This window comes from Betta splendens, chromosome 5 (assembly GCF_900634795.4).
Source record: "Betta splendens chromosome 5, fBetSpl5.4, whole genome shotgun sequence".
NCBI classification, from domain to species: domain Eukaryota; kingdom Metazoa; phylum Chordata; class Actinopteri; order Anabantiformes; family Osphronemidae; genus Betta; species Betta splendens.
Genome location: NC_040885.2, coordinates 9,915,296 through 9,937,704, shown reverse-complemented (window position 1 = coordinate 9,937,704; position 22,409 = coordinate 9,915,296). Strand labels below are relative to the sequence as shown.

General features: G+C 50.2%; 1 protein-coding gene across 4 annotated transcripts; it reads left to right on the top strand.

Annotated features, from left to right (window-relative positions):
• The first annotated feature begins 84 nt into the window (after positions 1 to 84).
• Positions 85 to 22,362, top strand: dip2bb (disco-interacting protein 2 homolog Bb). 4 transcript variants are annotated; one of them, XM_029151408.3, is made up of 40 exons: positions 85 to 388; positions 8,485 to 8,556; positions 8,683 to 8,835; positions 10,251 to 10,376; positions 10,455 to 10,754; positions 10,849 to 10,998; positions 11,197 to 11,214; positions 11,549 to 11,668; positions 11,749 to 11,946; positions 12,060 to 12,151; positions 12,278 to 12,388; positions 12,464 to 12,587; positions 12,677 to 12,786; positions 12,873 to 12,975; positions 13,054 to 13,118; positions 13,244 to 13,337; positions 13,411 to 13,530; positions 13,631 to 13,745; positions 13,972 to 14,111; positions 14,198 to 14,334; positions 14,416 to 14,496; positions 14,575 to 14,702; positions 14,865 to 14,979; positions 15,058 to 15,259; positions 15,518 to 15,630; positions 15,864 to 15,887; positions 16,156 to 16,236; positions 16,331 to 16,454; positions 16,548 to 16,669; positions 16,759 to 16,870; positions 17,280 to 17,389; positions 17,685 to 17,815; positions 17,898 to 18,066; positions 18,140 to 18,310; positions 18,391 to 18,452; positions 18,553 to 18,610; positions 18,699 to 18,773; positions 18,860 to 19,034; positions 19,124 to 19,247; positions 19,452 to 22,362. In XM_029151408.3, exons 1-40 carry the CDS (start codon positions 304 to 306, stop codon positions 19,702 to 19,704), a joined length of 4,863 nt encoding a protein of 1,620 aa, XP_029007241.1. In that variant the 5' UTR covers positions 85 to 303; the 3' UTR covers positions 19,705 to 22,362. The 4 variants fall into 4 exon arrangements, with proteins under 4 accessions (XP_029007241.1, XP_029007238.1, XP_029007237.1 ...); XM_029151405.3 differs by lacking the exon at positions 15,864 to 15,887; XM_029151404.3 differs by lacking the exon at positions 11,197 to 11,214 and having other exon boundaries at positions 86 to 388.
• The last annotated feature ends 47 nt before the right edge of the window (positions 22,363 to 22,409 follow it).

Genomic DNA, 22,409 nt, shown 5'->3' with positions numbered 1-22,409 from the left:
GAGGAGCGATGCTGCGCCTCCCAGCCGTAAAAAGGCGACAGCAGAGGGAGCAGAGAGTCCGCTTCTCCTGTCACAGCGGCTCCCGTCAGCCCGGGTCACGTGACTGACAGACTCCTCTGGCGAGTTGCTCCAGTCTCCCACAGTCATGGCGGTGTCGGGGAGTCGCGAAGATGGAGTAAACACTACGCCTGCTACATCCTGATTTGTGCGTGTGTGTGTGTGTTTTATTTTGCTCCATGCTGGACGGTACCCGCTGTCATCCGAAATATCACGAACATCCCACGGGCTGCTGTGCTTCCCACCATGGCCGACCGCGGCGTTGATCTGTCGGCTCTGCCTAAAGAGGTCAGGGACCAGCTGGCGGAGTTGGACCTGGAGCTGTCCGAAGGTGAGGTCTCCGTCCGTCAGGCGCCGCTGCGTCGGAGCGCGAGCGCTGTCGAACACGAGCGCGTTTGATTGCGGGGGGAACGAAACGGCCGCCGACGGTCGGTCCGTGTCAGCTGGCGGAGACCCGGAGCTGCTGCGGCGGCTCCGGGCACGACACCAACAAACGGGAAAAACACGCTGACGTCCCGCCAGGTCTTCATCCACTCCGTGGTTTACACCGTGGACGTTCACAGAGGCGGAACGTCTCTGAGCGCAGTTAGTTTATTCCCTCAGCGCGCTTGTTTTCTCTCGTCGCAGCTTTATTTTACAGTCCCGCCGCAGAAACTGGGTCAAGTTTGTGTGCGTTGTGTGCGCCTGGCTTTGTGTTTGTGTAGCCCTGGACGTCAGCGGACACTGAACGGAGCTGTGGCCCGAGACTCGGGTGCGCGTCCGGTTTTATGGGAATGACTGTGAGAAAATGGAATATGGTGCTGGCTGTTACGCAAGTCTCCTCCTCGCACTGAAACACGCAGCGGCTCCACTGGCGCTGTGCAGTTCTCAGGTGCCGGGGGGGCGGGGGGGGGGGGGGGGGGGCTGGCGGGGGGCGGGTGAGTAATGAGCTCCACGCGGAGAGCCGGGCAGCGGGACGTGTGGGCCCGTGGCGCCGCCGTCAGAGCCCCCTGCCCCACGCAGGACGGCACAGGTGTGGAACCTGAGAGCGTCTGTGGCGGAGGTGCACAGATCCGGGTTTTCTGTGCCACTCAGATTTCAGTTGCCAACTCCGGATCTGCCTGTGTCAGCACTTCTCCTATTAAAAAAACACCAGAACCGTCCCTCGTGTCATAAAGGTTTTATTAAATATTTATGTTCACGCTGTCATCTTGAAAACCCTCCTCCTCTCCTTTTTACCCTTATATAACATACACATCTTATTGTTTGAAGGTGGGAGTTTCTCTGTACAATGAGTTCGTCATGTGTGAAACTGTGACTCTGACCTGAGCCACTGCAGAAGCTGGTTAATAATAGACTGAAGGCAACAGTGTGATAATGAGGGAGATGTTCACTTAATGTGGGTGAGAGGCGCTGGATGACGGGAAATCAGCGTGGAGTCAAGTGGACTCAGTAATTGCATATTTTATCATAATGATGTTATTGCCACAAATTGTTATGTTGTTGAAGGGTCGTAATTAAGCATGTGTGGTATGTGGCTCTCAGGCTTCAGCTGTGCTCAGACCAGCAGGCGTGTGACTAAGGTGTGTGTTGTTTAGCCTGTGCTTTATATTAGCTCACTTTGTTAAGTCAGAATAAGGCGTAAGAGCAGAGGAGATGCTGAGGAAACAGGGATTAGAACGATATTTGCAGTATTTTAATTTGATAATTGTATAATCTCACATCAGCAAAAATTAAAGCATAAATTATGGCCGCTAATGCGTTACCATAGCAACGTGAAGCATTGCCCAGCTGTGTTAGTGACTTCTTCACCGCCTTGCAAACATTACAGTTGTTCCCAATTGACGCTTTTGTTTTACAGGGAGTTTTCCAAGTAAAAAACATTAGGCAAAGTTTTCTTAAGCTTTATTAAGAGATCATTCACACCAATCATGGTGTGAATGAGTGAAAGCATTGGAAACCTGAGCGTGTTCAGACAGTGGGAGCCGCCTGCGCCCTGTGTTTTAGTGGGTGAGGTGAGGTTAGAGTCCTTCTGCCGGGGCCTCGGAGGACGGCGGCTTTGTGGCGCGTAACCGGAGCTCAGAGACGGTTCCCCCGACGGCAGCGAGGCCCGGCGCTGCCCAGATGCTCTGCATCTGCTCAGCGCGGCCCGGCCCGGTACGCGCGGCGGCAGCTGCCCGTCCAGTGGACTCGAGCCTTTCTCATGGAGATCCTTTACATGGCAACAATCGCCCCATTGTTGTCCTCGCCGACGGGACTCCCCTAGCAACAGAGGAAAATCTGCATCAGCATCACGTGTGTGTGTGTGTGTGTGTGTGTGTGTGTGTGTGTGTGTGTGTGTGTGTGTGTGTGTGTGTGTGGGTGTGGGTGTGTGTGGGTGGGTGTGTGTGTGTGTGTGTGTGTGTGTGTGCGGGGACACAAAGAGCTCCATTGAGGACACCAAAGGCCGGAATTTAGAGTCTGAACCACGACTGTTCAAGCCGCCGCGTCCGACTGATGGAGGCCTTTTAGTGGCGGCCATTAAAAGTGAGCGGAGAGTGGCGGTTCCGTCCGGATGCTGTCCGGGCGGGCAGCATATGGAGCTAAAGCATGATGCAGTTCGTACTGGCGCTCAGATGGTGCACGTATGGAGGCGACACCCGACCCGCTGGCGGCGCGTGACGCCGGCCATCTGCTCTGCCCGCGTGTGTGGCTGCACGCGAACGCAGCGCCGCCGCTGCAGCGCGGCCTTCGCGCCGTCCCCGTTCGTTCGAGGCTGGTCCCAGGCCTCGCCGTGACCGTCTCCGCCGGGTCCCCCGTCCTGTGACGGGCAGGCGGGTTTGATCCCAGCATCCGTAGTGAACGGCAGCGCTGGGAGATTACGGCCCTGCCTGCATCTCCCGATCTAGGTCACAGAGCATCAGGGGGCGACGCGCCCGCCTCATTTAGCCTGTGATTCACGCGCTGCTGCCGGGGCTCCCACCCTGACATTACCACTATCTGTCGCCCTCTGTTTCCCTCCACCGCCGTTTTATTGCACTGTTTGTTCCTTTGAAGATAAATAAGATGCCTCCTTAAAGGGCAAGGCTGCGTTATTCTATGTTTATCATACGTTGTGAACGGTACTCTCTTCGTTCCTGGTTTCCTCATGGCATCTGCGGCATCAGGGTCCTGCTGATCGCGTGACTGTTTAAATATGGTCAGACTGTGTCATTTGTGCGTGTGGACAGGAAGGAAGCAGGCGTGATGCTGGTTAACTGTTGCAGAGCAGCGGCGCTCACATGTGCGGGCAGCGCTCCAGGCCACAGGCTCTTAGACCACAACAAACGGGGGAACGTGTCCTTCCCACAGCAAAGCCGACAGCAGCATCTGATGCACCTCGTGTGTCTGATCTCAGAGTCTTCGCACTGAAGCGCCGCGCGGAAGGACGGCTGAATAATTCAGACGAGGCCGGAGCGCTCGCCTCCGTCTCCGTTTGCAGCGCAGGTGGTCTCTCAGCCTCCTGGAAACATTAAACCCTGTGGTAGTTTGAAGATTTCCTTTGATCAGTTTGTTTTCTTACCTCTGAACATAACGAGCATGACTCATCATTGGTAACTTGTTGAGTAATTGCATGGAACCTGCCAGTTGGAAGCTGATTCACTGTGGTTACGTCCAAAATCAAACAATCAATTTCTCCAACGACCCGAAGAACATTTATTAATTATTAACGACATAAAACACATAGAAGTGGATAAATGGTTGCTGACAGGCTCTGACAGCTCTAAAATGAGCACACGTTACGTCCTGCGCCGCCTCGCTCCTCCGTTCTCATTCCTACTAATGCATTTCATGTGTCAGCAGCCGCCCGCACCGCACAGCGCCGGCCTGCATCATCACCATGGTTCTACATCTCATGTTCCCTCATACAGCTCCGCATGGGCCTGGTTGCTATGGACACGGCCCATGTGGTGCCCCTGTGCCCTGCCCCCAGCCTCCTGCACACACACACACACACACACACACACACACACACACACACACACACACACACACACACACACACACACACACACACACACACACAGTGAATTTTTTTCCAGATTAGAACGACCATATGCTGGAGCCACATATACAGTAACACAATTGAATGCTCGGCTAAGCTGTTAATACCATTACAGAGGAAACGTGAGGTTGCTGCTGCTCAGTCAGAACTTAATGCGAGGCCAGATCCAGATGCAGTGAAGGAATGCAGCTGGTTCTTGCCTGCATTTGGAGGCTACCACTGGCGCTTTGTCTCCCATAACACATAACATCTGTCTGTCAGCACGTTCACAACATCCTCATCTTCCTAAAAAAGTGAGAACTCTGTTCGGATTGTGTTGTTTTACACCTGTATTTGAGCTCAGGCGGTAAATTTGCCCTCACAAAGGGATGAAACCGTATTTAAATAAGTGTTCACAAAGTGAGCCAGAGGTGCAGCTTTACACACTGTGGAACCCTTCACGAGCTATTGGATCCTACAAGTGCTGCCTTTGATTAAAGCCAGAAAAAACATGACTTTCTAGTATAACGGAGGGAAGCTAAAGACTGCACTGCAGCTTCTCTGAGCACAAATAGAGCACTGGTCCACAACAGACTGAGCAGTGAGTAATATTCATGGTGCTGGCTGTTATTTCTATTAGTTACGGAGAGAAACTAGGTTTTTAGAAAAGCTACAGTACCTTTATTTAGCTGAATCAGCTCTAAACTTCATCAGCCACACCACACCTTAATTCACCGACTCCTTAACTTTATGTGGTCATGAACCTGTGGTCCAGGTTCATGACCTGGAGTCTGGGCTTTGATTGGATTGTGTTCGTTGCTGCTGCACCTGCTGTTTGATCGTACTCCTGCAGCTCAGCCGGTGTTTGTCGTTTTGTGCCAGAGTGCCTCCTTTGTCCTCGTGGGGCTGATGGGTTGGGTCAGCAGTCGCTGTCGTGGGCCTGTTGAACGCACACGTGTGTACAAAGAACCTGACGGGATCAGACTTGACTGAACTTGACTCGACTGGAGCGTGTTCTCACCAGACGGTTCAGTCCCAAGTCCCAGTGTCACGCAAACAGGCAGCTTGGAAACCAGTCGCTACAAGTGGATACCGAATGTGTTAAGAAGTGAACCACATCTAGAGACGATGCAGGATCTGGTCCAGTGGGAGTTACAGTGTTTGTCAAAGCCGTGATGAGTTGAGTCACAGCTCACCAGGCAACGTTTCTGGTCCTGTCATTACTGAAAGCTGTGTGTGTGTGTGTGTGTGTGTGTGTGTGTGTGTGTGTGTGTGTGTGTGTGTGTGTGTGTGTGTGTGTGTGTGTGTGTGTGCGTGTGTGGAAACATGATCCTCTCTGTTACCTGAGTTTGCCACACCCTGCCTGATATTTCAGAGAGAGACCGAATCACTTGTAGACGTGTGTGTGTGTGTGTGTGTGTGTGTGTGTGTGTGTGTGTGTGTGTGTGTGTGTGTGTGTGTGTGTGTGTGTGTGTGTGTGTGTGTGTCAGGCCTTGGGCTCTTTTAAAGCTTTCTTCACCCAACATGGCTTGTAATACCACTTGAGTAAATAAATTAATGCATACGGCCTCATCTTTTTGCATTACCAGATTCAAAAAGAGTTTGGTAACTTGGAGAACATAAGCAAATGTGGGTTAACTCTCATTACTTACTGCTCCTATTTTCTCTATTGTCACATTAATGGTGAGTTTAGAAATCTCAGGTTCTTACAGCTTCTGTTTTGTGGTTCCTCCCCTCAGATGTTTGCTTATTCACAAACAGAGCATGTATGTACACGCCTGCCGCTCCACACATGTAGCTGGGACCATTCATGCTCAAATGGGATCCTAACTACACATAAGCTAAGCACTGAACTCTATTACAAGTAGAACACCTGTTCCAGACTAGCTTGGTCTGTTCTCTGTGTGATATTGGCTCCGAGCGGCGGTTCATTCCTTTAATATTTAAACATGTGTTCCTGTCTTTTTCAGTGAGACACTATTGACATATGTTTATATACTTTTCCTGTGAAAAGGAACTGGGGCATAACGAGGAAGAGGAAAGAGCCTTGAACGAGGAGAGGTCGGGCAGCTGATTGCTATTCAGCGCCTGTGGGGAAGAAGGAAGGAGCGAGTCCAATAATCTGAGCCTGTGTGAGAGTGTACGAAGCTAAGAGGAGCTAAGAGAAGCTAATAGAAGCTAAGAGGAGCTAATAGAAGCTAAGAGGAGCTAAGAGGAGCTAAGAGAAGCTAATAGAAGCTAAGAGGAGCTAATAGAAGCTAAGAGAAGCTAATAGAAGCTAAGAGAAGCTAAGAGAAGCTAATAGAAGCTAAGAGAAGCTAATAGAAGCTAAGAGGAGCTAAGAGAAGCTAATAGAAGCTAATAGAAGCTAATAGAAGCTAAGAGAAGCTAATAGAAGCTAAGAGAAGGCACTGCTTTGATGTTGCTCCCGAGAAAACGCGCAAGTCTTCCTCGGCAACGCAATGAGAACTAGGGCGGCCGAGGGCCCCTCATGACTGCGACTTATGCCTCTGAAAAGCTCTGAATGTGGGCTCTAGTATTCGCTGGGACATGACTGGGTCACTGTGAGAAAGTGGGTTAACGAGCGAGGCCCTCATCACGTCTGCGCAGCGGCGCTTTGCCTCTTAAGCAGATCTGTGGCCGTTGATTTGACCAGAGGAGAGGCTGGTCTGGTTTTAAATGCTCCCCTCGGATCTTTCCTGACGCATTAGCTTGGTGGTATGGTTTCATTATATATTTTAACCGAATCCTCTACAGGTTCAGTGCTTCACCTGTGGCCCCGTACCATTGCCGGCCCCTGGATCGCACGGCGCCAATAACAGGAACACGCGGGTTTCATAGGATCCAGATGGAAGCATGTTGACTGCGTCCCCTCCCCCCGCGCTGTGTCTCTCTGCAGAAAAACTGCCTGTTCACATGAGCTAAAAATAAATCACGTGACGGAGCGAGGCCGACTGTACTGTTCATGCATTACTTATGGAAGTGTTTGCTTTTCTTCCATTTGTCCTCGGGGGAAAAGAAGGAGCCTCAGACTGAGGAGAAACTGTGCAGGAGCGTCCGCCTTGTGCTGCCCGTCTGCTGGGTATCAGCATCAGGACGCCTTCACTCTCAGCGGCGGCATGAAATGATCAGTAATTAACTAAAAGAATCACATTAACTATGTACACGTGCACCGGCAACACCTGTGTTTGCAGTTCTGACTTGTACAATTAACATTTCACATCATTTGCAGCATCTCAGCCTCAGATATAAACAGTGCGTTTCAGGTGATTGGACGTTGCGTTGCTGCTTCTCACACCCTCTGCATGGGTTTGATGGCGCTGGCTAACGGTTCACGCGCGGCTGGCAGCTGTACACCTGGCTTATATGTGCCAGGAAATCCTCACCTAATCTCCGTTGTCCCCCTGGGGACCGGCAACCGCAGCGGCGGCCGCTTGGACCTTCCATCGCTGCGCGTCTCAGCAGCCTAATCGGGATTAGAGTTTAGGGAGATGATACGACTGAGGGGGATCCATTGTTGTGGATCAGATGAGGTCACCTGTCCGACCGGCCCGCGTGCGGCCTACTGTAACAAACGGCAGCGGGCTCTATTATATTACACGGCCCGTTGCTTCAGGCCGATGTGCGGTAACAACCAAGAAAGTTTCCGTGATGAAGATGAGGCCTGAAAGCAGCTATTGGCCAACACGCTGAATGATTCATCGCTGCTCCTCACAGTCACTAGAAAAGTGAATGCAGCCTCTCCAGATGGATTTTTAGCGTGTGTCTGAAACCCTGACAGCTTTGCCCACAGGACTAGGAGGAGTTTGGCAGAGTCACCACTTCGCTGCAGGGCCAGTTCCAGCTCAGTCAGCGCGTGTTGGGTCTGCTGCGATGGAGGAAGGGGGGTTCGAGTGACCCCCATCTTCATTTGTTCCTCCTTTATCCTCTGTTCTCATTCCTCCTCCCACCTTTCTCGTCCTCGGCGTTCATGCCTTCCTGGTTTCTCTCGCCGTCTCTGAATCATCCCATCTCCTGCCCACGTTTCCATATTTAGTCCTGTTTTGTTTTTGCCCGTGCGTCGTGGCTGAGGCCGGAACCGCGCTGCAGCTCCGATGCTCTCAGCCATCTCTGGAGATTACTGCACCACCGTGGGCATCCATCTGTGCTTGCATCTTCCCCTCCCTCCTTATTCATCTCTGAACAGGTTGTGATAGATTCAGTTACACATTATGGGAAATAGACAGACAAGACTGTAGCAGCATGTGTCAATCATCGGTGTCAGTCGTGATCACTTGATCCTCGCTGAAGCGTCTGAGAAATTCAACTTTTTAAACATTGATAGTTGGAAAATGTAGATCAGAGGTGGTGAAAATCTTAAATAGTTTCGCCAGTATATAAACTGTATATGAACCACTTTGTCATTTAATGCCCAAATTGTAAAAAGGCTTTTCTTTGTTTTACAGGTGATATTACACAGAAGGGCTATGAGAAGAAAAGGACCAAACTCCTGGCTCCTTACATTATCCACACTCCAGGTAAAGCTCTGTCTCCTCTGTGTGTCACAATCAACACTTTACTAGCAAAGTTATACTTATCCAAATACATCTTAGTCAAACGTTGCGTGTGTCTTTTGTGTGTGTGTGTGTGTGTTCATTTCACAGTGGAGCCCCCTCCTCAGAATGCCGTGCAGCGTCCCGCTCCCACCTCCTCCTCGGGCCACGCTCCGGCCCCCTCCAGCTCGTCCAGGTACCGCGAGCGGCGCTCCCGCAGAACACATCGCGGTGGAGGAACCAGGGACGACCGCTACAGATCAGGTCAGAACAGGCGTCTGCTGAAAGCGCAGCTGATGAACACGTCACAGAGGAAGTGAAGTTGAATCACTTGTTATCAAGATATATTGAGCTGCTTCAAAGGGACCAATTAAAGATGTGTGTGTGTGTGTGTGTGTGTGTGTGTGTGTGTGTGTGTGTGTGTGTGTGTGTGTGTGTGTGTGTGTGTGTGTGTGTGTGTGTGCGTGCGCACTACTTTTTTTTACTCTGCGGTGAAATAGTATTTCAAGCTGTGTCTGCGGGGGTTAAATGAGTTTTAGGTTCGTTCAGTGCAGTGTCCTCACATTTATAGGAAAAGAAAGCATGTACATGTGATTGACGGCTGGGGAGCCCCTCAGTAAGCCCCCTATTCTACTGTCTTTGTTTCTGTCATGTCATTTCTCTACAAAACAACGGTGCCAGTCTCATGTTAGTCGATGCAGAAGTGATTCGCTCACTGTAAATATATGTAGGTAAAGTCAGTGGTGATGGTAATGCAAAAAGTGTAAAGCACAGTTCATTAAAGTATAATCTGAAATGATGAACGCTGCCGTGAGAAGTGCTTTCGCTTCATTTCATTTTATGGGCTGGAGCAGAAGCAGCCTCGGCCTGGTTACTGCGGCTCGCTGCAGTTACTGCTGGTCTCAAACAGCCTGTCGGCCGCCGCCGCCGCTCGCCGGCTGCTTCCTGTCGGGCTGCTTTTATTAGTGCTGATTTACTGGAAGCAATTCCACTGATTCACTGGCGCGGAGGTTCTCTCTGACCGCCTTGCCGTGACGGAGACGGAGCAAACACACCCCTCACGCGCGTGTGCACGGATCCGGGCGCTCCTCATGGCGCGTCATCAGAGCCCATGATTTAGCCTGAAGTGAGCTGTTCCGCCGAATGCCCGTTATGTAATCACGGTCCCCGCTGCCGCCGTGCAATGAGCCGAGCCGCAGCACTCATTCGAACGTGTTGATGTTTGAATGGGAATAATGTCCCTTGAGTTAAGACACTGGATTTGCCAGCGAGTGGGCTTTCATTGCACATGTTTCATAACGTGCTCTGAATGTGTGGCTGTTGTTTGCCTGTGGGTGTCATCCAGTCAAACTGCTCCTGCGTTTGTGTACATGTGGGCAACGTGTGGGTTAATGCACAGCTTCTCTCTGGTTTCCTGCTCAGAAACAACACTAATTGTTCCATTGTTATTTCTTTCAGTTGTATTATGGCTATTGTGTCTTTATAAAACATTTTGCTGCAACCACAGATCCGTCAAAATGTAACTAAAGTAGCTGTTTCCACATGTTTTCAACCAGTTCAACATATATACGTATATATATATTTACGTGTATATATATATTTGTGTGCACATATCTCATCCTGAAGTGGTACAGTATCTGACTGGAACTCGTGCTGCCTCCTCTCTCTCTCTCTCTCAGATATCCACACAGAGGCCGTGCAAGCTGCCCTGGCTAAACACAAAGAGGAGAAGATGGCGCTGCCCATGCCCACCAAGCGCCGCTCCACCTACGTCCAGTCCCCCATCGAAGCACGCACGCCGCCAGGTAGGAGAGCGCGAGGCGGGCCGCTCCTCGGTCCGAAGGACGGGGACCCCCGATCTCACGCTTGGCCGTCTTCTCCAGACTCCTCCTCAGGCTCCGAAGACGACGCGTCCGCGCGCAGGCAGTCGTCGGTGGTGGCCGCCCCGCCCGCGCCCAACCCCAGCCTGCAGAGCCCCGACTCCTGGATGAACCACGCTGTCCAGGGCTCGTCCACCTCCTCCTCCGCCTCCTCCACGCTGTCGCACGGAGACGCCAAACCCCAGAGCCAGCCTCAGCCCCAGTACAAGCCCCAGTACCAGCCCCTCTACCAGCCCCAGTACCAGCCGCAGGAGCAGCCCAGCGCCGCGGCTGTGGCCGACGTGCTGGCTCATAGTCGCATTGGTGAGACGCCGCCGTCATTATCGCCGCGCTAGATTTCCCGCTGCCTCTGCAAAGACCTGCATCCAAAAGCTCTTTTCTCCTGCCTCCCTTGAAGCCCCCTCTGAGAACAGTGCCCCCCTTCCAGATGTGACGGCTGTGGCGCCTCCAGCCAGAGGCCCGCGCGTGGACCTGCCCTCCAACGCCGTGGTCCGGGGCATGAGCCGCGGGCAGAGCCGCTCCAGCATGATGATGGAGACCGCGGATGGTAATCAGATCAGAAGGCCACGCAACATTACGATCGCCCGTGTCTCCACAGCCAGCGTCGGACTGTTGACAATAAGCTCTTAACACGCTAAGCTAATAAGCTAACTGTGCCAATCATTAACCCGACTTCACTGCTTTCTTTTCCTCTTGATCTGTTTCTCTTCTTTCATGTGTTTTTTTTTTCTCCACTGCCTGGTAGCAAGAGGTAATATCCAAAGTAAGGATGCTCTTCAATATATAATGTCCTTAGCCCTCTGTGCTGTTCTGCCCTGACTCTCCTCACACAAAATAAAACACCCTCACGTGTGAACCCAACCAAAAACAATGTACCCAGTGCTCACCGTGTCCTCCCCGTGTTGTACGTCTGCTGCTTTTCATTCCTTACAGTTAAAATAAGCAGCTACAGACAAATGTGGCATCCGTTGTGTAGTTTGGAATCAAAAGCAGCAGCAGCCTTTGGAATGAGATGTTTCGACAGGTAATGACTAGTCTTGTTTTTGCGTGTCATCGTTTTCCCGACTCACCTCTCTCCACCTTCGTCCTGCTCGTAGGAGTTCCTGTGAACAGCCGGGTGTCCACGAAGATCCAGCAGCTCCTCAACACCCTGAAGAGGCCCAAGAGGCCCCCGCTCAGCGAGTTCTTCACCGACGATGCAGAGGAGATAGTAGAAGGTTCGCTGCTACTTCCTGCCTTTCTCCTTTTCTTTATTGAGTGATTCTTTATTGAGTTATTGGGGGTGTCGCTCCCACAGTGCCCCAGCCGGATCCCAACACGCCCAAGCCGGAGGGCCGTCAGATCATCCCAGTGAAGGGGGAACCTTTGGGTGTGGTCAGTAACTGGCCCCCAGCCCTGCAGGCAGCGTTGGCCCGTTGGGGGGCCACTCAAGGAAAGAGCCCGGCCCTCACCGCCCTGGACATCACGGGCAAACCGCTGTACACACTCACCTATGGTGAGACTATGCTCCATAACTAAGGAGCACAGGTTTATCCACATAGTGGAACTCTGCGATGTACAGGCTGCTGCTATAACCTCCTCCTCCCTGCACCTCCCTCTGTCTGTCAGGGAAGCTGTGGAGTCGCAGTGTGAAGCTGGCGTACACCCTCCTCAACAAGCTGGGCACCAAGAATGAGCAAATCCTCAAGCCTGGAGACAGGGTGAGGCCAAACAACCCTAACCCGTCGCAAATATAGGGTCCTCCTTAAAAACAGGACAGAGTTACACATGCAAAAATATACTCTGACATAAAGTTTTCCCAGGTGTAAAGTCAAATGTCTTGGTAGGTGGCGCTGGTGTACCCCAACAGCGATCCCGGTATGTTCTGGGTGGCCTTCTACGGCTGCCTCCTGGCCGAAGTCATCCCCGTACCTATAGAGGTGCCGCTGTCCCGTAAGGTACGAACCTGGAAATGCGCGCGTACGGCAACGCACCTTTATTCCACTTGTGTGTAAGTGCTCCCCGTGTTTCAGGACGCTGGTATCAGTCAGGTGGGCTTCCTGCTGGGCAGCTGCGGTGTCGGCCTGGCTCTGACCAGTGAGATCTGTTTGAAGGGTCTGCCCAAGACCCCCACGGGAGAAATCCTGCAGTTTAAAGGTCATCACAAAGGACCAAAATGTTTGCTTTAATGCTTAACAACATGGAACCCCTCACTTTGTGCTTTGACTCATTCCTTTTGGTGACAGGTTGGCCTCGGCTAAAGTGGGTGATCACGGACTCTAAATACTTGACCAAGCCTTCCAAAGACTGGCAGCCGCACATCCCCACGGCCAACACCGACCCTGCATACATAGAGGTAACTCAGGTTCCACCGCGTGATGTCTGCATGTGGACGGCAAAGGCGTTGTTGTCAAGCTGCTCCCGTGTGTCCTCCTTGTGCAGTACAAGGCGAGCAAGGAGGGCACGGTGATGGGTGTGGCTGTGTCTAAAGTGGCCATGTTGACCCACTGCCAAGCACTGACCCAGGCCTGCAACTACTGTGAGGGTGAGTGGGGAGCCAGCGGGGGTTCTGTCATGTTATCTGAGGTTGCGGCTCTGACGTCTCGGCTTTTTTCACTTGAAGGAGAAACTTTGGTGAATGTCCTGGACTTTAAGAAAGACATGGGCCTCTGGCATGGAGTTCTCACGGTGAGCATTTGATTTTGATTTCTAATAATTTAATGCTGCTTGATTTTTTTCCTTGTAGTCATGGGTTACTCTGTTTTATACCCCATTTGCTGATTATATGGTTTTGTTTGTTTGTGTGTTTCCAGGCTGTGATGAACAGGATTCACACTATCAGTGTTCCCTATGCAGTAATGAAGGCTTGTCCTCTCTCCTGGGTGCAGCGAGTCCACATCCACAAAGGTAAATTACAGCCTGAACAGCGACAGGCAAAGAATGCGACGTGTGCGTAACATTTAAGTTCACGTGTGTGCAGCTCGCGCAGCTTTGGTGAAGTGCCGCGATCTGCACTGGGCCATGATGTCTCACCGGGACCAGAGAGACATCAGCCTGGCTTCGTTACGTATGCTCATTGTTGCTGATGGTGCTAATCCTTGTGAGTACGGCGCGCAGCTTCATGGGCTTGTAAAACAAGGCCGGCTGAGACAGATCGAGCGCGGTACGACATGTTGAGCCGTCTCTGCTTCGCTCTCCAGGGTCGGTGTCTTCCTGTGATGCGTTTTTGAATGTTTTCCAGTCCCATGGACTGAAGCCTGAGGTGATCTGTCCCTGTGCCACCTCCCCCGAGGCCATGACAGTCGCTATACGCAGGTGGGCCGGCAGATACTCCGCTTTACAAAATGAATGGTCCAACACAGAAGAAGATGGAGATTATTATTGAATGACAAATGCATCCGCGCTCCATTAAAGCTGGTTTTCATTTATACTTGTGATGATGTGGGCCGTTGTACATGTGTGAGTGGGCAGATGACTAAATGCGGGAACAGATGGGGTGGGAATGTTGCAATCTGACGGGGGTGAATGCTGTCGTGTGCAGACCAGGAGTACCGGGCGCACCCCTCCCCGCCCGAGCCATCCTCTCGCTGACCGGCCTGAGCCACGGCGTCATCAGGGTCAACACGGAGGATAAGAATTCTGCCCTGACGGTGCAGGACGTCGGACACGTCATGCCCGGAGGTGAGGAGCCGCGTCTTTAAAACCAAGAAGCAGACGTTTTGGAGACTTCTGGTAAACTGTGAAGCTGCATGTTCTCGTTTCCCCAGCTCTGATGTGCATCGTCAGGCCGGACGGACCTCCCCAGCTGTGTAAAACCGACGAGATAGGAGAGATCATAATCAACTCTCGTGCCGGGGGCAACATGTACTACGGCCTGTCTGGAGTCACAAAAAACACCTTTGAGGTACGAGTGAAACCTGCACTGACGCACTCATGCCATGAGAAGGATGATTAACTCCTCATGGTGGTGTCCCTTTAACGTCAGGTGATACCTGTGAATGCTAATGGCGTCCCCATTGGAGAGATCCCCTTCGTGCGGTCTGGGCTCCTGGGGTTTGTCGGCCCAGTAAGTTGGACTGTCATTAAAGTACCGCATCTGTACGTTTCTACAACGACCCCATCGTGTGTCCTCCGCGCCGCACAGGGCAGCCTGATCTTCGTGGTGGGGAAGATCGAGGGCCTGCTGATGGTGAGCGGGCGGAGACACAACGCCGATGACCTGGTGGCCACTGCTCTCGCCGTGGAGCCCGTGAAGACCGTGTACCGCGGGAGGTGAGGAGGAATTCACTGGAAATATGGTCAAGGAGCGAGTAGGAAGTGGTCATTACTGACCCCTGGTGGCACGGCAGGCCCAGAGCAAGGCATGATGGGAAATGTAGGTACGCTTCTACCGACTCTCAATCTTTGGCGTGTTTCTCCGCCCGCGTGTGTCAGGATTGCCGTGTTTTCCGTCACCGTATTCTACGACGAGAGGGTTGTGATTGTGGCGGAGCAGCGACCGGACGCCAGCGAGGAGGACAGCTTCCAGTGGATGAGTCGCGTGCTTCAGGTAAATCATCGAAACGCGAGCATAAACTCATTCACCTGGTGACCAGGTCCATCAGCAGTGGCTGTTTTCTTCTGCTAGGCTATCGACAGCATCCATCAGGCGGGCCTCTACTGTCTGGCTCTGGTCCCGGCCAACACCTTGCCCAAAACCCCCCTGGGCGGCATCCACATCTCCGACACCAAGCAGTTCTTCCTCGACGGCAACCTGCATCCGTGCAACATCCTCATGTGTCCCCACACGTGCGTCACCAACCTGCCCAAGCCGCGCCAGAAGCAGCCCGGTATGAGTGCACGAGTGTGGACTGTGGCCCGGTTCTGACGCCGGCTGTGCTCCCGCACCCCGGAGGTTTAGCGCCTCAACCGCTGACTCCGAACGAGTCAGTCGGGGTGTGGAGTGTTTTCAAAATAAGAGCGCGTGTTTTCTCTTGCTGTGGCCAACTTTGGCGAGCGTCAGCCGATCAGAACCCAACCGTACACCCTCCACCTGTTACCGTGGTAACGGTCGAACTAAACCCACGTTTCTCCCTCCGCTCTTGCAGTCGGTGTCGGGCCTGCGTCTGTCATGGTGGGGAATCTGGTGGCGGGGAAGAGGATCGCCCAGGCCGCGGGCCGGGACCTCGGCATGATCGAAGACCAGGATCTCGTGAGGAAGGTACAGTAGTGTGTTCACGAACGCCCAACATGCCACTTTAACAACTTTAAAACAAGCTTTTACTGGAGCATGGCCGGTACCATTTGTTGAGATGTGTTCTGATGTGTGAGCCGTGAAGGCCTTTCACCGCTGCTGTAACACTGAGCCCAGCTCAGCCAGAACTCAGGTTCATAGACGTAAAACAGAAATGTGGCCTCTTCTCTCCCTCCGCTCTCGTCTCCCTCCGGACGTAGCTCTGTATGTGGCCCACTGTGATGGTAAGATTCACGGTTCTTGCTGGCATCTCCTCCGCACCCCCGTTTATTCTCGTCACGCCCCAATGTGAAGTGCATCGTCGCTTTATTTATTCATTTATTTTGCTTGTGTGCATGTTTGTATCCCGTTCGTCCCTCCGGTCACCATGTGTGTCAGATATTGTCCTGTATATTGGAAAGAGTCGCTTTCTGCCAGACTGCTCAGTGTAGATATGTCAGAGCATTACATTCAACCTCGCTCAGCTTTTATTATATTTTGCTCTTATCACAGCATCAGTACCTGACGGAGGCTCTACAGTGGCGGGCACAGACAGACCCGGATCATGTCCTGTATGTTCTTCTGAATGCCAAGGTACCAAACTTGTATTGATTGTATCTGTCTCTTCTTTATTATTATTATTATTATTGTTATGTCTGATCATTTATTCTTCATTCATGTGTTCCAGGGTGTAACAGTAGGAACCGCTACCTGCGTCCAGCTGCACAAGCGAGCAGAGAAGATCGCCGCAGCGCTCACTGAGAAAGGCAGCATCAACACGGGGGAGAACGTGGTGCTGCTCTACCCACCCGGTCGGCATTCTTTTCACTTAGCCTGATTAGTGGGAGCCCAAAATGCTTGTGCGTCTGCTTCGCTGCAACTTCATGCTGCATTCCCCCCCCCAGGCATCGATCTGGTAGCTGCCTTTTACGGCTGCCTCTACGCCGGGTGCGTTCCTGTAAATGTCAGACCTCCGCACCCTCAGAACCTGGCAGCCACTCTGCCCACCGTCCGCATGATCATTGATGTGAGTGCGTGCGCGCTGTGCGGCGACACAATTCAACGTCCTCCACGTTGCTTCAGTCGGTCCAACTCCTGCTTGTGTTGTGTCCCCAGGTCAGCAAAGCAGCGTGTATCCTCACCACTCAAACCCTAATGAGGACCCTACGCTCCAAAGAGGCCGCTGCCTCGGTCAACATTAAAACGTGGCCGACAATCATTGACACGGGTATGACGCGAACAAACACTAGCACGCGAAATCCAAGTGTTGCTGACAACAGTGTATCTGTGTGAAGCGAAGCGGTGACAGTGTGACAGTTTTGCGGTTTTAATGGAACTCGGGCGTCACCGATTATGTTGTTCACACGTGCCAATGTAGCGATAAGAACTTGTCAGATGGGTGTGTGATGCAATTCATCATGGTTTGCCAAGAACCTTTATTTCTGTTTTTAAAGAGGGTTTTTAAAAAAAAACGTCCTCTGGCGCCACCATCAGTCCAAAGTCTAAATTTAACCTCTACTTCACTTTCCTTTCATGGTTGTAAACACATAAATTGGTTGATTGCACGTGCACATTTGTTTCCTCGTTATCGCTGGGCATGATTTTATTCACCTTCCTCCCGTCTTTTCTCTTTTCAGATGACCTTCCTCGCCGTCGGCCTCCACAGATCTATAAACCGCCCACAGCAGAGATGATAGCTTATCTGGACTTCAGCGTTTCGACTACAGGCATGCTCACCGGGGTCAAGGTGAGTCACTCTGAGGAGTTTTATACCGCTGCACCTGTTCATTAAGCTTCCTCAACCGCTTTAATTGTTCTTAAATTATTGATCGACAAATATTATGAATAGAGAAAGACTATTTTTACAGTAATGTTAAAATATATAGTAAACGAGGAGAAACATACCAATAAATAAATGAAAGGATAAGTAATAATAAAGTGTCATACAGCCTGTGTAGCTGGTTCTCCGCAGCATCAGACGTGTCGGTGATAGAAAGCGATGCCAGTCATTTGACGCTCATGCCTCTGCTTGTCTGCAACAGATCTCTCACGCAGCCGTCAGCGCACTCTGTCGCTCCATAAAGCTTCAGTGTGAACTCTATTCATCTCGCCAAATAGCCATCTGCCTGGATCCTTACTGTGGACTGGGCTTTGTTTTGTGGTGCCTCGCAAGGTCAGCTCTCGGTTGAACCCTTCTGCAGCATGTTTTAGCCGCAGACTTTGCTCACCTCCTCCTCCTCCTCCTCGTCTCACAGTGTTTACTCAGGTCATCAGTCCATCCTGATTCCTCCCTTTGAGCTGGAGAGCTGCCTGTCTCTGTGGCTGAGCACGCTCAGTCAGTACCGCATCCGAGACACCTTCTGCTCCTACTCTGTGATGGAGCTCTGCACGAAGGGACTGGGAACGCAGACCGAGCTGCTCAAGGCAAGGACTGCGCGTATGCAGAGTCGTGTGACGAATGCTGGGTCATGTGGGTCTGATCATTTGCGTGCTTTAGGCTCGTGGTGTGAATCTGTCATGCGTGCGGAGCTGTGTGGTCATAGCGGAGGAGCGCCCACGCCTGGCCCTGACGCACTCCTTCTCCAAGCTGTTTAAGGACGTGGGGCTCTCGCCCAGAGCTGTGAGCTCAGCTTTTGGCTCCAGGGTGAACCTCGCCATCTGCCTGCAGGTGCACTACCACAACCAGCGGAACCCGTTGTGAATTATAGCTGGAGTGTGACCCGTGTGCATCTGCTCTTTGTGTCACAGGGCACCACCGGCCCCGATCCCTGCACGGTGTACGTGGACATGAAGTCCCTCCGCCATGACAGGTGAGAACGTGGATGAATTCAGAATGGTCCTAACAATGCTTGTCTAAAAATGAACCTCTATTAATGAATAGCTGCATTTGTCTGTGCACGTCTCTGTCAGAGTGAGGCTGGTGGAGAGAGGAGCACCTCAGAGTCTCCCTCTAATGGAGTCTGGCAAGGTGAGATGTCCTTTGAGTTACGGGGAGTCAGTCTATGCGTCGTTAAAGGCTCATTGACGGCAGCATCCCTCCTTTATTTTTAATTCAGATACTGCCGGGGGTACGGGTGATCATCGTTAACCCAGAGACCAGGGGCCCACTAGGTGATTCTCATCTAGGAGAGGTAAGAGGAACCTCTAAACAGATTCTCTAGATAGATTTAATTAAGTCCCTGTAGCCTGTAGTGATTCCCTGCATCCTCTCACTCAGATCTGGGTGAACAGCCCTCACAACGCCAGCGGCTACTACACCATCTACGGTGAGGAGAGCCTTCAGGCAGACCACTTCAACACCAAGCTCAGCTTTGGAGACCCACAGACTTTATGGGCCAGAACTGGATACCTGGGCTTTGTGAAGAGGACCGAGCTGTTGGATGCCAGCGGGGGTAAATATTGTAGACTCCAACACAACCTCATACAGTATTTAGTCCTGAACAAAGGAATGATGGTGTTTTTGCTGCGTCTCTCCACTCAGACCGACATGACGCTCTGTTTGTGGTGGGCTCACTAGATGAAACCTTAGAACTACGGGGGCTGCGCTACCACCCCATCGACATTGAAACCTCGGTGTCTCGAGCTCACCGCAGTATTGCTGAGAGGTGAGGCTTCTTTTCGACTTCACACAAACACACCCCAACATTTTAGGAGACTCCAATAGTGCAGGTGCGAAATCCATCGCTAAACTGCCTCTGGTGGCAAAAGACAGGACATTACACATACGTTTAATTACAGCATCACCACCAGAAAATGTAAAAGGATTCCTGCATTGATTCTTTGTGTGGACTTGACTTGCCTCCTTACAGTGCTGTGTTTACGTGGACCAACCTGCTGGTGGTGGTTGCGGAGCTGTGCGGTTCAGAGCAGGACGCACTGGACCTGGTGCCGCTGATAACCAACGTGGTTCTGGAGGAACACCACCTCATAGTGGGCGTGGTGGTAATTGTGGACCCGGGGGTCATACCCATCAACTCTAGGGGAGAGAAGCAGCGTATGCACCTCCGTGACTCCTTCCTCGCTGACCAGTTAGATCCCATCTACGTTGCTTATAACATGTAGGAGGTTCTGGTACCCGGATGCTTGTGCCACTATTCCAGCTTGGCTGATGGTGTAAAGGAAAAGCGTGAACCACGTGTAATTCCACTCAGCCCCATGTGACACCAGCATATCGTGGCACTGCATGTCTATGACTGGGCCGTGTCTGGAGCTGTTCACTGTGTTTTATAGATAGAATCTTGCAAATACAATAGAAGCAACATTTACTGCATATTGCAAAGAAACTAAAAGTCCCTGTTGCAGGGGAAAGGGCAACATGACACATAAACAACCACTACAAAACTGAACACTACTGTATGTTAATGTCTTTGTGAAGATCCATCTTCCTAATCTGTGATCACCGCAGCCCGCTTAAAATAATACCCCTTTTGTGAAATACACAAAGCTTCAAAATCCTAAAATAACAACTTGAAATATTTTTACATGCAAATGCTGAGCCCTTGTCATTCCTCGCAACTGTGGAGGAGGCACTAGAGAGCAAACCATGGAATCAGCGGCCTGTGTCCGTCTGTGTACATTATTTAGGAAGATGTTTTTGTCCCATAATACTGAAGCCAAATAGATGTCCCTAAATATGTCCTGCCTTACTAAACAGCCATGCATTCCTATCTTGAGTTTTAACGGCTACTTGTTCTTCTTATATTTTGACAGATAGTGGAAATCCTGAGAGATATCCAAAGGGATCCAAAAAATAGGAAAGAGGCCGTTCTCTGTACTGTATCAACGAGGGCCTCTTGTATTTTAGATACTCTGTGGTACTGTATAGCTATTTTAATTGTACAAATTTCTGAACGCTCAACTCATCTCTCTCAGTTGATGCTTTCTGGGTAATTAATCAAGCTGGGAGAGGGTAACGTAGCAGGACTGACAAGACTGTAAATAAGATTAAAGGATTATTAGTTGTATAATGGAGGTTCAGTTTACCTAAATAAGACATTGTTAGTCAGGATAGATATAATGTTGCACTTTCTTAAATTGTCTATTTTATTATAATAATGAGATAATGAGGCATTATAAGTAAATGTTCGGGAGCTATTATATATATATATATATATATATACTTCTGATGAATCGTGCGTGAGGACTTTTTAAGAGTTTACCAGGAAGGCTATCACTGTTAATGTCAGGAACATTCCTGTCAACCACTAGAAAACACCACTTCACCCCCACCCACATAAAAACTAGGCTAAAACCACGACATCAGGTTTTTAGCCTGCCATGCTACTTTATAAAACTGTAGAAAATGGGGCCCAAATCAGTTTATTCATTCATTCACTGTCACTATATGCATCTTTGTAAAAAAAATACTTTGAGTCCCAATTGGACAGTTGTTGTTGGGACTGTAGGTCTGTAGTACGTACAGGCAAGTCATTGTGTATCTGGGTTACTTACTGTGTTCACTCATTAGACTCATAAGTATGTGTGAATGCAGTTGCAAAACTGAGCCACATTAGAAACATCCTTGACAACTAAGTCACTGTGTGGAAAAAAGGATACAAATGATTTGCATCAAGATGTTTACGCAAAGGTTTTGGTTTCCTACAATCTTGTGCTTTTGTTGTGCACCTGGACATCATTTGTAGGGTCTTTGTACTGAATTGTACTGTATTTCAGTGATGAACCCTTAATGTCAACATGTAAATATGTTTTTGATAATTCTGGACTATTGCAACTATCCCATTATAATTTTTAATCCTGTCTAACACAATATCTAATAAGATGTAAATTATTTTGAGATAATCAGGAGTATGAGTGAATCAACTACTGCACTTTGCACTGGTGGTACTAACAGACTTCTACTGTGTGGACTCAAGAATTGAGTAATTAATTTAATTATCCACATGTGATGTTATGTTAAATGGGCTAATCATTTTAGAAATATTCAGTTTGACATTTGGTTTTGCCCTTTTATGGACAAATAATAGCACTTCATCTTAGTTTTAATGTTGCATCCAATGCTTTCAGCAGAATGTTTGCATGACTCAGCTGAGCACAATAAGAAATCAGCTGGAAGAGCATCTCCAGGCACAAGAGGGGGGGGGGATATGAAACTGTATATTCAGGGAACAAATCTTATAACACAGGGACAGACCGGGTAGTCCATTGGTGCAATCTGTGATCACTACCCACAAAATGTAGATCCCAATAAACAAATGAGCGAAAGGAGAGTTACTGAGAACCAGTGTCCATCTGCCATCGACCTGCTTTGCTGCGAAGTCTACAAGGGCTTCCTTTGGTTTCCACTCTTTCTCTCCGTCAGAGTTTTACACACTATGCAATCCCAAAGACAGTGCAATTTAATTTCAAAGCTTGCACAGTCTAATGAAATATACATGCTTCTAGATTTTTAGTAACAAAGAACAGAGGACTGATAAAATTTAACCTGTGGTGTACTTAACACTGAATCTTTCTTGAACTGTTCTATATTTTGTGTATGCACTCTTGGTATGTTGTATATGATTTAGTCAATTCTGAACTGCTCCCTGAGGGTGTGATCCACTGATGACTCTTTAAAGCTAGAGGAGTATGTTAACTCATACAGCTAAAAAATGTGGTACACTCCTTATCATTTCTCACTTATTTTATATTTTGGTTTGTTTACTTTGTTTTATACTTTATGTAAAAGTAATACAGAATAAACAGAAGCATTTAATCATTTAAGGTGTCTGGTTATTCTGGTCACAACTGTTTGCATCTTTACAATTAAT

Excerpts from the sequence above, each read along its gene's own strand:
- dip2bb (XM_029151408.3), top strand. The coding sequence starts at position 304 with ATGGCCGACCGCGGCGTTGATCTGTCGGCTCTGCCTAAAGAGGTCAGG. Across the intron at positions 8,836-10,250 it reads GGACGACCGCTACAGATCAG|ATATCCACACAGAGGCCGTG; the intron begins GTCAGAACAGGC and ends TCTCTCTCTCAG. Across the intron at positions 16,670-16,758 it reads CCGTCCGCATGATCATTGAT|GTCAGCAAAGCAGCGTGTAT; the intron begins GTGAGTGCGTGC and ends TTGTGTCCCCAG.